Below are 15,638 nucleotides of genomic sequence, written 5' to 3' on the forward strand. Positions count from 1 at the left end.
TATTGCCCAAACCAAATTAAGATGTAATTGAGAAATATTGATCAAAATAAATAAAACATACAATAAAACATACATTATAATAATATGTGTTTTTCTAAGTCAATATACAGCTCCCAGGGACACTTATGTCTATTTTAGAGGCCCCCATCTCTACTTAAATTTGACACCTCTGAACCAAATGCTTTCCAAGGTCTTTTCTACCTCTAAATCTATCTTCCCATGACTCCCTCTCCCTCCGTGCAGATGAAGACCATTCCAACTTTTGGTAGGTCCTAATATCAGGAATCCTTTTCCTAATATCAAGTCTAAATGTTATTTTGCAACATCTACCAATCATACCAAGAAGGGGACACAAAACATTTTTAAATGCACAAAAAAAAAAAAAGAGGAACAGACAAGGACACAAATAACAATTTTAAATTATTAAATTTAAAATATATATTTGAACTACCTAGGTTTATAGTTTTTAGACAATCACCTTTCTTCCTTGTATATTGAAAATTTTGTATTTGCTGATTAAGTTCACAATAAAAGATAAAGCTATTTTAAAAATAACTAAAATAAATACAAGGTAATTTGGGGAAGTGGGGCACTAGGACTTAGGTGGGGAAGGGCAAAAAAGGCTTCAGGTAGAAAGTGGTAACTGAACTGAATCCTCTGGTAAAGACATTGTGTTGCTATTGTACATAAAATCCATGTTTGACATAGTGTTCTCTCTTCAGGGCACATCAGGTACTCTTGTGGTTACTGAGTTCTGCTGACTTTCATCTCTTTAAAGACATTTTTTGGCCTCTCTGCTTCCCTCTATACATGTCTCAGAACTTAGCCAAGCAGTTAACAAATGCCAAAAGAATGTCTCCAAGCTAAGATAGTCTATTTTTTTTTAAACTACACTTTGGTTGGTGATCAAAGAACATGGATCCAGACAACCATTTGACTTAAGGTTAGAAAATTTCTTGTAACTCACATTTAACCTCTGATCACGGGTCTGTCTTACCAAGATCTACTTTTAAAAACCTTGTACAAACAACAAAGTCGAATGGAAGTTGGGGCAAATAAGCTCAACTCATTTCCAAGATCTTCTGATTGGCATCCAAATGACAGCACAAAATGCCAGGTGCAGTACCTGGCCTACATTCTTCCATTTATAATATCTTCCAGCAACAAAATCAGTTTTGATCTTCTTTTGGGTACCTCTGCCCTGGAGAGAAATTCTCTCTCTCTCTCTCTCTCTCTCTCTCTCTCTCTCTCTCTCTCTCTCTCTCTCTCTCTCTCTGTCTGTCTGTCTCTCTCTCTCTCTGTCTCTCTCTGTCTCTCTCTCTCTCTGTCTCTCTGTCTCTCTCTGTCTCTCTCTGTCTCTGTCTCTCTCTGTCTCTCTCTCTCTCTGTTCCTCTCTCTCTCCCCACACACACATACACATTCCCACAAGATACCTTAGTTCTAGAAATCAGTAATAGAGATCTCTTTTATTTCTATAGTGAAACTATTTTTTATCTCTTTAAAGTCTTTGTGTTCTTCAATTTTTTTTAAGCATCCTGCTCTGTAGAAAAGAACATGATCCCTCTCATAGAAAGCAGTTTGTATCTGGATTGAGTTTAGGAGCTGAAGCTGTAAATAGAAGGCATATTCATAATAGGAAGGAGCTGGTTTCTTTTCTTGGTTCCCCCATTCCTCACCCCTACCAAGAAAGGAGGTTAGAGATAGAAGAAGTCAGGTGACTGGTGGAGAGAACTCTTTTGTTGAAGAAAAGGCAGTCATTATGACTATCGTTTATCTCTCTCTTTTTATGTCTGAGAAGAGGGATAAGAAACTTAGGAGCAGAGAGAACAGAGGGGATGGAAAGGCTATCCCTTTATAATTATCTGCTCACCTAGGAGAGAATCAGTCTAGATAGAACAATTGATACAGTCCTTGACTTGGAGTCAGCAAGACCCAAGTTCAAATCCCATCTCATTCACTGACTAGCTCTGTGACCCTGGACAATTCACTTAACGTCTCTGGGTCTCAGTTTCCTCTTCTGTTAAGTGGAAGTAATAGTAGCACCTATCTCCCAGGGCTGTTATGAGGATCAAATGAGATAACACATGTAAAGTGTTTTGTAAACCTATAGAAATGATAATGTCATTGAAAAAAAGAATATTCACCTTGGGGTCAAGACCTGGGTTTAAGCCCCAGTGTTTCCACTTCATTGTATGACAACCTCTATAAAACTCAGAATCCTCATCTATAAAGTATAAATAATAGTCTTACCATCTCAAAGGGTTATTGTGAGGAAATTGCAATATTAACTGGAAAATGCTATATAAATATCAGTCTACAAATGATTCATTCAATAAACATTTATAATTTACTTATTATGAATCATAGAAATAGTATCATAAGTACTGGGTTTGGAGCCAGAAGATAGGTTCCACCAATTGCTATGAGTCATCTTGGATAAATCCTATGACCTCTCTGGCTCTCAGTTTCTTCATCTGTAGAATGAGGGAGTTGGGTCACACATGCTCTAAGGTCCCTCAAAGATCCAAATCTGTGATCCTATGTTCCTATTAAGCTACCTGGCCTATGGTTCAAAGACAAAAATCTTGTCCTTGCTCTCAAAGAATCTATATTCTTTTGGGAGAATTTATATTTTACTTAAAGGAAAGAAAGCTCCAGGTAAGCAGAAAATTGAATCCATGTTGCCTGGGGGGAGAGTAGGAGTGGGTGAGTAAGGAATCTTGCTTCAAAACTAATGTAAAGTCCTAGAAGTGTCCACATAGTAACCTGGAACAAAAATTCAGCATGAGCTAAAATGAAGTCACAAAGAGAATTACATTCCACTGGGCATGGGAATGGGAGAGGATACAACATTTAATAGATAATTAAAGGGTGATCAGCAAAGGTTTCCTATTGGAAGTAGCATCTGAGCTAAGCCTTCAAGGCTTACCTTGAAGGAAGGTAAGGATTCAAAAGAAAGGAAATAAGCAGGGAGTATATCCCAGACATGAGAGACACAGCCTAGGCAAAGGCCTAGAGGTGGAATGCCAAGTTCAGGGAATAATGAGTAGGGCAATTTGGCTTAGAATATGTGATGGAGAGTAAACTGAAACCAATGCTAAAAGACAGGTTGGAGGTAGATTAGGAAGTGCTTGAAATAAAGGTGAGGAACCTGATTAAGCAGTGAGTCACTGGGATGAGTGAGCAAAGCACCAAGTCATATCAAGATTATTTTTTTCACTAATGTCTTATTCTTGAGGACTACTTCTTTCTTTAGTATTTATACATAGCTATTTTCAGGAGAATAATGACTTCATAAACAGATGTAGCTGAATGGAAAAGTGTGCTACTCATCTTCTGGTTAAGAATCCCTGTGGTAGAATGACCTTAGGTTGTTCTCTCAAGTGAAGAGTCAAAGACCTTATAGAAGAGTTTATGGTCTTGGGATTCTGCTTGTGAAATCCCAAGAATCTATTATCAAGTATGTTATAGAAAACATTCTTGCTCAGATCCAGGCTGGATGAGATGGCCTGAGGTTCCTTTCCAGCTTGGGAACTCTATATGTCTCTGAGATTCTAAGCCAAATACGATTAGGTTTTTTAGTTATTCCTATGCAATGGCAAAATAGTTGGATTTGGAGTCAGAGAACTTGAGTTTGAATCCTGACTTTGTCACTTACTACAACTTACTGCAACAAAATCCATTCCTTCAGTTTTTGTTTTATTTTGTATTCTGATTTGTCTCTCCTTCTCAACCCCTCTTTAGAGAAGGCCAACATTGAAGATATACATATATACACACACATGCATATATGCATATACATATACATATACATATATTCATTGATTCTTAATACTTCAGTTTCCTCCTCTGGAAAATTAGGAGGTTGGGCTAGATCAGAGAGGTCAAACACACCACTTATGGGCCACATACAGCTCATAATACTCTTGAGTACTACCCAAAACAGATTAAAATGTAATTGGACTAACTATGTTTAGGAAAAATATGACTCTTTGGTGCCATATTTAGTCTATAACTATAGTACCATTGCCCACCAAATGGGAGGGTCTCCTAATCATGGGCAAAATAATAGGAAATTCCCTATACTAATAAAATCATGAGTTCAATGGCATTTCATTCACCCATGATTGAACCATGGGAGAATTAGCAAGCAGCTATCAAGAAAGGGATGAGGAAGAAATAGGATAGGGGGTAACCTGTTTGGAGGCCCACTGAGGAGGGGATGACTAGGAACAATGAGTAAGATACAAGGTTTAAGAATCTAGTGTTTTAGAGAGGAGTGAGAAGTAGGGTGGAATGGGATGGGTGGAGTAAATGTGGAGCAAGGCAAGAAAGAGTGAAAAGTGTAGAGAGTGGGAAGGGTGGCCCATGAGAAAAATACTCTTATTGGGACAGAACAGGAGAGAAGAAAAAGACTACAGACTAGATAGAGATTGACAACTTAGCAGATGATCCATGGGGCCATTTGTGGTTTCCTGAACAATATTTATGAGACTCTTGCCTATGTTTCCCTTATTCATTAAAATAGCATAGCTAGAAATAGCATAAGTTAAAGACGGCGTCCTATGCTGACAGGAATAATATAGATTTACTTTGTGATTTCCCACCTTTTAAAAAAAATTGCTTGCATACTGCAGCACAGAAAAACTGTCTGGATACATGGTAACTGAGCTTGAATCACATGAAGGCGTTCTCCAAAGTCTTAGTGGAGCACTAAGCACTAAGACTTTGGGGATGCCCTGTATAATCAATAAGAAGCTTGAAGGAAGGTGCCCTTGAAATGTCAGGGGAAAGCAGTGAAGGCTTCTAGCTTATTGGGTAGACTCCACCCATGGTGAAGGTGGGACAAAAGTCAATCAGGATGGGCAGCTAGGGATGGGTTAGAATCTCTACTGTTGAAGGCAACTGCCCTCATCAGCCAGTTCTAACTCAGAGACCATTCTGAGACACATTACATCTGATCAAAGGGTGTGTTTCTCTCTTTTTAACCACCACAGTCCCTTTCTTAAGACTCTTTTCAAGTAGCATCAGCAAATAAGTTTTTGGGTGATGAATGATAATGGCCCCAAAGCCTTACTACTTTGAGTCTTTTAAAAACAGCTCCAAATGCAACTCCGAATGGAATTTAATGATTTCACGCTCTCCTTGTTCTTCTTCTGGAAACCCGCAGCTACAGGCATCCTCTTCTTGAGTAGTCTGTAATGGTTTTATAAAAGCTAAAACAGAAAGAGGTAGATGGTTAGCTTTGGTTCTCTGGCTGGGTGATTCTCCTTTGTTTCTCCTGAACAGAGATCTTAAAACAACTTGGCTTTTTTATTCCTCTCCTCCTTCTTCCTCCTCCTCCTCTGCCTCCTCTTCTCCTTTCTCTCTCTGTCTCTCTCTCTCTCTGTCTCTGTCTCTCTCTCTCTCTTTCTCTGTCTCTCTCTCTCTCTCTTTCTTTCTCTTTTTCTCTCTCTCTTTCTTCTAGGCTACAAGTGCAGTGATAACTTACTGGCCAATCCCACTAAAATCAGCATGGAAACCTCTGACCTCCTCCATTTTTAGTATGGACTGATTGGTCCTTCCTTAGTCAGCCCAGTGGTCCTTTGCTCCAGGAGGAGCTTGCCACATCACTGTAGGACTTTTTTCGGACACCCAGTAGTCTTTAGCCTGACTGCAATATCCATCAGCCACAGTCTCCCCAGAAGCAAAGTTTTAAAGACCTGGAAAACCAAGCTTGGCTACAAATCAACTTTCAGAAAGGATGGAAGCATCCTACAAGACTCACTGTGAAGTGAGAAATTTTTCTCAATTCTTTCTTTGGATTTAAGAATTTTATTCATTTATTGATTCTTTCTGTGGCTGTTCAGTCATTTCAGTCATGTCCATCTCTTTGAGCCCCCATTTGGAATTTTCTTGGCAAAGATACTAAAGTGGTTTGCCATTTCCTTCCTCAGCTCATTTTACAGATGAAGAAACTGAGGCAAAAAGGATTAAATGACTTGCCTAGGATCACACAGCTAGTAAGTGTCTGAGGCCAGATTTAAACTCAGGAAAAGGAGTCTTCCTGACTGAGGCCCAGTGTTCCATCCACTTCACTGTCTAGCTGCCCTTGATCCCTTTCTATAAGTGACTAGTAGAAAATCCAGGTAAATTGAAAAGCTCCCCATGTTCCAAATGCAGCTGCTACCTGCTAGATTTCAGAGATATTTATTTACTTTTCAGGGTATTCTAGACCTCATTCCTGCCTATCTTGGTTAAATGATGAAAGTACTAGAAATTAAAAGCAAAAGCAAAAGTGAAAATGATTTCTTCACAGCCTTAAACCATTCACCAGAGAAAAGCTGCTCAAAAGGGATCTAGATAGGTTTTACATCATTAGCAAAATTCCTAATTTTATTAAGAAAACCCCTTTTTCCTCTTCAGTAGGCATTTCTTTTTTTAATTCCCAGCCTGATTGATTTTTTTTACAAATTGATTTTGTATCATCCTTGTTTCTAAATTTTAGAGAGATCAAGCAGCTTGCTAGTCAGCATCAGAGGTGAGATGTGAACCTAAGTCATCTTGACCCCAAGCCAGCATCACTAACCATTAGGCTACCTCTTGGTGCTGAAATCCTCATATCAGGCCATCTCTCTAGATTAAGCCTCAAGACCTTATTTCTGAATTCTATAGGCTTCCCTGGCTTTTTTCATTCCCCTCTCAAGTCATGTGTCAGTTTACCTTGAGGAAGGGAAGCATTCGTTACGCATAAGTACCAGGCACTGTGCTAGGCATTTTGCAAATATTATCTCATTTGGTCTTCACAACATTCCTGGGAGGTAGGTGGTATCAATGATAATAATAATAATAGCATTATATATTTTATATAGCAAAAACCAGGCACTGTGCTAAGCTCTTTGCAAAACTTATCTCATTTGTCTCACGTATATATGAGATATATCTCATATCTCACAACATCCCCAGAAGGTAGCTGCTGCTATTATTATTCCAATTTAACAGTGGAAGAAACTGAGGCAGAGAAAAGTTATGTGACTTCCCCAAGGTCACATGATTAGTAAGCATCCGAGGCTGGATTTGAACTCAGGTCTCCCTGACTCCAGACCCTGTGCAATAGGAGCAATGATGATTTAGGAGCTCCTGGAGGACTAAACATCTGATGCACTCTAGCCATTCTTCCACCTTGCTTCTGAGTTCGCACTACCATGATCTCATCATCCATGCTGGCACTCACTTACAGAAGGGAAACCTGGGATGAGTTCTTACTTTGCTTGAGTAGGTAGGGCAGCTTCTTTTTGTTTCTGATACTGCAACAGAACCACGACAAGAGAAGAAGCACAAAGAATCCAATAGCCATGGTCAGAGCCAGAGTAAAGATGATTAATTGACGGTCCTTAGCTTCAAAAAAAGAAAGAAAGAAAAAATCCGGAGGTGAGACAACAGAGGATAGATAGGAAACCTGACAATGGGGAGCCTAGTTACAAATTTATTCCTAAGCATGATGGAGGGGGATAAACCTTTGCACATTTCTAATATGTTGGCTTTGGGAATTAGATGGGACCCTAAGAAGAATTTTGTGATAAATGAGTCATTTTTCCAGACATAGAAATTTAATGGCTATCTACTATATATGTGATCATACCTTATACATTAGGCTGTGAGCTTTTAGAGGACAGGGACTGTCTTTTGTCTTTTTCTTTTTTTGTATCTCTGGTGCTTAACACAGTGCCTGGAACATAGTAAGTCCTTAATGAATGTTTCATGAAAAAAATTCTTATTTTTTATTAAAATTATTAAATGTTTTATTTGATTAAAATTATTAAATATTAATTAAAGTACATTATTATTAAAATGCTTATTGATTTTATCAATGTAGATCAGGGTTGTTTTTACATGACATTGAAAAATCAATAGTGATCCACATGACTAGAAGAATGTTGAAGAACAGGATAACTACTAACAGGGGCAGATATGGGGGTGGCAAATGCTAAATTGGCTTTTCTCTTCCTAGGATTTAACATTCTCAAACTTCTTCTCTTTCACTGGTGCTACCAATCACTGTGATCTTTGTTCTACTAAAATACTCTGTGTAGTGATCAATAAGTATTTATTAAGCACCTACTGTGTACCCATCAGGCACTATGTAGGTAGGTGCTGAAGATAGAAAGTGAAACAATCCCTACCCTCAAGGAATGTCCATTCTATAGGACATATTGAATAGAACCTTTAAAGTTGGAGAAAAAAAATTCCAAAGTTCAAGGTTATTACTTTAGAAAGACACTGCTTAAAAAACACTATGTTTTCTATATTATGTGGCATCCAATTTTCTAATTTCTGTAGGTTTTTTTCATTTGTAGTTTGTTTTTTTGTTGTTGAAATGGTGATTTCATGGAAGTAGGAAGCTCTAGTCAAGAGTAATCTAGTCTTCAGTCAAATCAAGTTAACAAACTTTTATTAAATAGTTGCTGTGTGCCAGGCATTGGGATAAGTGCTAAGGATACAAAGAAAGGCAGAAATAGTTCCTGCTCTGAAGTAAGTCACAGTTTAATGGGGGAAGAAGTATGTAAACTACCATGTACAAGATATATATAGAGAGAGATAGATACAGATATAGATATAGATATGTATATATATACATACATACATATATATGCATTATGTATATATACATATATGTGTATCTATATGTCTATATCACATAAACTATATATTATATTGATATATACTATCTATAATATATATTATAGATTGTATATATAAATATTAGATATTAGATGTATATATCTACTTATACAAGATAAATTGGAGGTAATATACAAAGGAAGGCACTAGGAATAAGAAAGATTAGGAAAGGGTTCTTGCGAAAGGTAGAATTTTAGCTGAGACTTGAAGGAAGCCAGCAGGCAGAGATGAGGAGGGAGAGCATTCCAGGAAATGAGGGATAGCTGGTGCAAATGCCTAGAATTGGGAGACAGAATGTCTTATGAGAGCAATGGCAAGGATGGCAGTGTTACTGGATCAAAGAGTACATTAGGAGCGAGTAAGAAGGCTAGAAAAGTGGTAGGAAGACAGGTTATGAAAGGTTAGGGTTAAAAAATCAGGGGATTTTATATATTTGATTCTGGAAGTAATAGGGAGCCATTGGGATGTATCGAATAGGGGGAACACATGATCAGAGCTACACGATGATCAATTTGACAGATGTATGAAGTGGGGAGAGGCTTGAGGCAAGGAGACCAATGAGAAAATTATCAAAATAGTGCAGACATAAGGTGATGGAAGGTGATAGTGGTGGTGGCAGTGGTAGAGGAGAAAAGGGGGCAGTTACAAGAGATGTTAGGTGAAATCAACAGATCGTGACAACTGATTGGATATTAGACTGGGGGACAGAGTGGGGATGGAGTGAGGAGCTGAGGATGACATGTAGGCTGTGAGCCTGTGTGTCTGGAAGGAAGATAATGAATTTTATTTTGGACAGGTTGAGTATGAGGTAGCTATAGGGCATTCAATTCAAGATGTCCAATAGGCAGTTGAAGATTTTAGTCTGGAAGTCACAAGAAAGGATAAAATAGATTTAAGAGTCATCTGCATAGAGCTGATAATTAAATTCATAGAAACTGATGAGATCGCCAAGTGAAATAGTATAGAGGGAAAAGAGAAGAGGATCCACGACAGAACCTTAGGGGACACCCACAGTTAGTAGGCACAACTTGGATAAAGATCAAGAAAAGGAGACAGAGAAAAAGCAATCCGAGAAGTAAGAGAAGAATGAAGTGCCATGAAACCCTAGAGAGAAGAAAAGAGCGTGATCAACAGTGTCAAAGGCTGCAAAGAGATCAAGAAGAATGAGGATTGACAAAAAAGTCCCTTATATTTGGAAATTAATGAAACCACTGGTAATCTGGAGAGACTAGTTTCAGTCAAATGATGACCTTGGGAGTCAGACTGCAGAGAGTGAGAGGAAAGGAAGCAGAGGCACTGACTGTAAATGGTTTTCCCAAGGAGTGCCAAAGCAACTTATCATCTTAGAAAGTGTTCTAAGATGTCAAGAGACTTGTCCAGGGTCACACAGTCAGTTTGTGTCAGACAGAAATTGAACCTCAACCTTCTTGACTCTGAGGGCAGTTCTCTAACCGCTACGGCATGTCCCTTCCCATGATGTATAGTAGCTGTATGCAAATCAGAATTCCTATTAAATTCTGAATCTTGGGGTCTCTACTGGGTATCCTTGTTGAGTTGGTGTGTACCAGACGGATTGAGTTACAGTTAGTATAGAACAGCCATGACAGGTTCATATTAATCAGATATTAACCAATAGCTTACCAGTACGTGTGAGAGAAATGGGTACTGTTACAGACATTGTACCCAGAGTGGCATCTGTTTGGGTGGATCCACATACCACGTCCCTTTTATTAGTTCCATTTACAAGCACTACTAGTCCATTTAAAGAGCAGCTGAAGTGAAATGAGAAACAAGTAAATAATTAAAACTTGAACGTGATTAATTTCAGAAACCAAAGCAATTACTTCTATTCCAGTTCATGGAAAGCTAATAATAAAATGAATTTGAAGTTAATAATGATAATTATATATACTATACAATATACATATAATAATAATAATAAATACATATAATTATAATATTTGAAGTTAATAATCAACAAATGCATCACAGGTCATGTAACCTTAAATTTGGACATTAAAGGTTTTCTAATCCAACTCCGAATCCTGTCTAAACTATCCTCCAATGCATGAGCGTTCAGTTTCTAGCTGAATACCTCTAGGAAGGAAGAAATCATCCTCTCCCTAGATGACCCATTCCACTGTTGGATCCTAACTGATGGCAGGTTTTTCCTTGCATTGATCTTCATTCCTTACATCTCTTAGATTCTGGGAGAACAGATTTGAAATATCTATGCATAATAGCAAATGTTATGGAAGATGCAAAGATGATAGCAGCAAACCTGCCCTCATGGAGCTTATAATCTGGAAAGGATAATACAAGGACACAAATAACTGTAATAAAAATAAAACTCGCACTTGCATAATTCTCTACCTTTTAAAAGCACTTTCCTTACAACCCTGCATCTCCATTTCGCAGACAAGAAAACTGAGGCTCAGAAAGTGACTTGGCAGTAGTGGTTGTGTAGGACTTTGAACCAAATTCTTAGACCAGAGCTTTTTACACTATATTCCACTGTTTCTCCAATACAAGATAAGGTGTGAAAATGGAATGTGAGATATAGAATTCTATGTCACTGTGGCTGAAGTGGCCAGGGAGAAAATGTAGACAGAGACAAGAACCATGGACAGAATCCAAGGAACCACCAACATTGAAGGGATGGGAGAAGGGCACATCATGGAAGGAGTCATAAAGGAAGCAGAAATACAGGAGGAGAAGGAGGAGATTATCATCGAAGCCAAGGGAAAGAGTTTCAAAGAGTTGGTAATTAATAGTGTCATTTAACAGAGAGTTCAGAGTCATTGGACTTGGTAGTTAGGAGGCCACTGAATACTTTAAGAAAGAGAAAGTGATGGGAAGAAAGGAGAAGAGATGGGGAGAGTTAGAGGAGAGGAGAGGGAGAGAGAGAGACAGAGAGGGGGGAGGGAGGGAGAGACAGACAGAGAGACAGAGGAAGAGAGAAGAGGAGGAAGGAGAGAGAGAGGGAGACAGAGAGAGGAGAGGGAATGGGAAGAGAGAGACCAAAAAGAGAGGGAGGGAGACAGAGACAGAGATATGGTAGAGGGAAGTGAAGGGGGAAAGGAGGGAGAAGGGGGGACAAAGAGGAACAGAGAAAGAGAGGGGGGAGGGAGAGAGGGAGTGAATAACAATGAGAGCTGCATAGAAGTGAGGAGTGAATGGGTAGAATGGATGATATCGTTCATGTCATCAATCTATCATTTTTGCAATAAATAATTCTACCTAGGTACTTGATTAATATGTAAAACTTTAGCATTTATTATCTTAAAATATAAACTTAAACTAGAACCATCATTGAATAATCTAAAGAAAATTAATGTTATACATACTTTGTCCAGTGTCTGCAGTTCCCCCATGTCTGATCGTTAAAGGTACCAAAGCTACAGTCTCTGCAACCTTGGTGGAACAACAAAGGTGGACAAATTTAAGTATTTTTATCATTTTAAGTTTTTTCCCTACTATAAACATCTTAACGATTTTTAATGCCATAAAATGCTGTTCAACAGTTCTCAAAGTCCTCTGATTTGAAAAAGCGTTGAGGTTTTCATTCTAGTGACAAGCATTTAAGAAAACTTTATGAGTGTGAATATATTAGAAAATACGTGATATCAAATGGATAGTAAATATTCAAATTATGATTTATTGAAAAGAAGTCTTTATTTACTAGTATGCTTGACCTAGTCACTTACACATATCTATTAAATGTTGCATCTAATAGGATCATAGTTTGAGAACTAGGAAAAATTTTAGCAGTCATCTAAGCCCAGCCTCCTCATTTTACAGATGAGGAAACTGAGGCCCACGGAACTTAAATAGCATTTTCAAGATCATACAAGTAGTAAATGGTATAGTCAGGATTTGAACCCATATTCTCTGAATCCAAGTCTACTTTCTTTTCATTTTACCATGCTGCTTAAGAATCTGCTAATACAGTTTTGGTACACTTAACAAGTTTAGAACTTCTAGTAGACTTCAAAGAAGGGAAATACAGACCTACCTTTTCCTATAAATTCTTGTCCTTGCTTGCAATCTCGTTGACACCTAGAACATCCTGCTCCAGAACAATGATACCCGGACCTACAATCACACTCCGTATCACTTGTTGGAGTACATTCTTTCTTAGTTCTGAAAACACCTTTAAAAAATCCAAGTTCATTTCAAAATAGGACATAAATGCTTACTGACAAGCTCTCTAATGAAACCTTTCCCTCCTACCACCTCCCACCTCCGCTAGTAGAATGTAAATTCCTTAGATCACAGGCTCTTCCATTTTTGCCCTTATATCCCTATTGCCTACCACAGTGTCAAACACATAAATGCTTGTTGAATGATAAAAATAAAACTGAATATATGACTATAGTGAGAAAGTTTCTCATGACTTTTAGTGCTAAATTAACTCTAAAAACATAATTCCTTCATTTTGGTTAGTAGAAGCATGTTCCCATCAACTGTGAAATAGCATGTCACCTGGAATAAACTTTCAATAAAATGCTACTTCTCACATTTTAAGAAACCCAAATTATCTCCATGTAGTTACCACTACAGTAATTTTTTAAATTTCTCAATACATATAGGAAATAGCACTCATGACATTTGAAAAGTAGTGGAAATGGAGAAGAGGCTAGAAAATGGACTTCTCTCTCTCTCCCTCCCCCTCTCCCTCCTCTCTTTTCTCTCTCCCCTCCTCTCCCTCTCTTTTCTTTTTCTTAAAGGGAACCCTGAATATAGAACATCGCATATACTGTCATTCTTATGTGTTGCTTGGTTTTGCTGAACTGATTTTTAAAAATTCATTCTCATACAGGATGACTCAATAGGTAGTATAAGGGGGAAAGATATATTTGTAAATGAAAATGATCTAAAAAACACAAGATAATTTTAAATAATTTTAAAATCATGGGCATAGAGAGAGCCTTAACACAATAGAGGGTCAAAGTTTGTCTATCTCATCACTTATCCAAAACTCGCCATATAAGCACACACACATACTTATGGATTCATATTTATGTATGAGATCCTACCTTTACAACTCTTGCATATGTCACATGTCCTCTGTTCACCAGCTGTACTAGAGAAACTATTTGGAGGACATGGAATACAAGCCTGATTTTTGTTTTTTCCATAGTCTGTACCATTCCAGAAAGTACCTAAGGAGCAAAAGAGAGGAATCAAGAGATTCTGGTAACCTTTAGTATTTTGCAGTCTTCACTGTAGCATTCAAGAATATTTAAAGACATGGGAAATAAAAATGCTGAAAATTCAGTCATTCCCAGGGGCTACTGTAATGGAGTTATATTTTGATTAATGATTGACTGACTTTTAAAACTGGAGCCTCCACAAGCACGCTTTGGGAATAAACACCGAATCAGAAAGAATGAGATATAAATAAAGCAAAATTAAAATAGACTATATAAATCTTATGTCTCAGTTAAAACAGAATCATTGCTTATCCTGATGACTAGATCCACTAAGAAGGGAATTTTCCTAACTATTCCACTAAAACTATATTCAGGATGGACCCAAGAAGTTAATTAAAGTCAGGTAGGGTGGCCATGAAATTAAGAGTCAGTAAGATAGACAAGAACATGTCCTTGATTTTTGTTCTTACCAGCTGGACAACTGCCACAGGAATCCTGGACCAGAGTTCCCCAAAGTAGTATGACAAGAGTTAGCATTGCATCCAATTTGTCGGAGCTGTTTACCATGTTGGAGTCTTAGAGAAAGGTGGTGCTCAGGAGGTCAGTTCCCACGACACTCTAGCCTGTTGCCACAATCTTCACTCTCAAGGAGACACTTCCAGGTGATAAAGCTAGGTTATGTGTCTCATGAACTAATTGTCTACCTCAAAATTCTTTGATTTCCTACAAAAATCCATAGATGTCAACCCAGTCTTGTTCTGGAAAAGTAGCAGAAGCACCTGCTCCTGACAGGTCGGAGATTCAGCAGTGCCTATCCTCTTTGGTTTACACTTGCCTAGGTTTTCCTAACTGCAGAGCCAGCTTCCAGAACATCACCATAAGGCAGGTCCAGTATCACAGTTCCCTGACAAAGGCATCCATAGTTCAGCAAGGTTTTCTGCATACCTAGAACAAGACACATTTGGTCAATTGATCCATCCATCAACAGTATTTCTTAAGCACCTCCTAAGGGTCAGGCACTTTGCGAAGCTCTGGGGATACAAAGACAGAAGTGAAACAGTCCCTGCTCTACGTTGTATCGGGCAGAAATTCCTGAAAAGAGGGGAGAAACACTTATCAATGATTTTTTTTTTTAAGAAATTTGGATCTCTCTCATTAGCACTGCTGATTTCTAAAGCATAGAGTAAATAAACCAGAAGTTTCAACATCAACTAAAGTGATCATTTGGGGATGGAGCAGCGTCTCTGGGCTCAACCTACTTCCTGTCTTCTTTGCAGACATGGATTTGTTCTGACATCTGGAGCAAAGCAAAGAAAACATTAAGCAAAATAGATATTCTCTTTCATAATGTCTATTTTATACCGAGCTCCCAGGACCCGATCAAAGGGGAACCACTAAATACAAAAGATGAAATGAGAAGGAAATAGGAAGTTCAGAAAGGCAAAAGATGGAGGAAGTACTACCAATAACAAACCTGTGAAAATTTGGGGGATGCATTCAGAGAGTTCAATTTCTCGATCTTCAGGAACAGTGAGCATTTTTATAGCTGGTGCCTTTTAAACCTTCCTCCTAAGCTCGGGTGACTCAGTGAGGGGGGGAGGGAGGAGGAGCCTCTTGGGAAATCCCCAAAATGATTTTAATTAGAGCTCTATCAAGGCTGAAGTTGACTGCCCCCAAAATCCCCTCGGGCCCCTTCTTGCCATGGTCTCAGATCATTTCTTGGAAGCAGTCTCTAGCTCTCTATTAGGATTTTTCTTAGGTTTCCCTGAGAAATCAAAGGATCTAGTCACTTCAAAGAGCCTTCTAAAACTACATTTTACC

At 38.3% G+C, this 15,638-nt stretch overlaps 1 protein-coding gene across 1 annotated transcript; it reads right to left on the bottom strand.

The window, feature by feature from the left end:
- Positions 1–15,376, bottom strand: TNFRSF9 (TNF receptor superfamily member 9). The gene is made up of 8 exons (XM_072608753.1): positions 15,292–15,376; positions 14,288–14,762; positions 13,701–13,826; positions 12,677–12,814; positions 12,009–12,075; positions 10,303–10,433; positions 7,246–7,377; positions 1–5,216 (listed from the first exon to the last, which is right to left on the bottom strand). Exons 2-8 carry the CDS (start codon positions 14,382–14,384, stop codon positions 5,077–5,079), a joined length of 831 nt encoding a protein of 276 aa, XP_072464854.1. The 5' UTR covers positions 14,385–14,762; positions 15,292–15,376; the 3' UTR covers positions 1–5,076.
- Positions 15,377–15,638: the final 262 nt, after the last annotated feature.

Source organism: Notamacropus eugenii, chromosome 5, assembly GCF_028372415.1.
Source record: "Notamacropus eugenii isolate mMacEug1 chromosome 5, mMacEug1.pri_v2, whole genome shotgun sequence".
In the NCBI taxonomy this organism is placed as follows: domain Eukaryota; kingdom Metazoa; phylum Chordata; class Mammalia; order Diprotodontia; family Macropodidae; genus Notamacropus; species Notamacropus eugenii.

Coding starts and splice junctions, on each gene's coding strand:
- TNFRSF9 (XM_072608753.1), bottom strand. CDS start 14,384: ATGGTAAACAGCTCCGACAAATTGGATGCAATGCTAACTCTTGTCATA. Junction 12,815..13,700: donor CATATGCAAGAGTTGTAAAG/GTAGGATCTCAT, acceptor GATTTTTTAAAG/GTGTTTTCAGAACTAAGAAA. Junction 5,217..7,245: donor GCCCTACCTACTCAAGCAAA/GTAAGAACTCAT, acceptor TTTCTGTTTTAG/CTTTTATAAAACCATTACAG.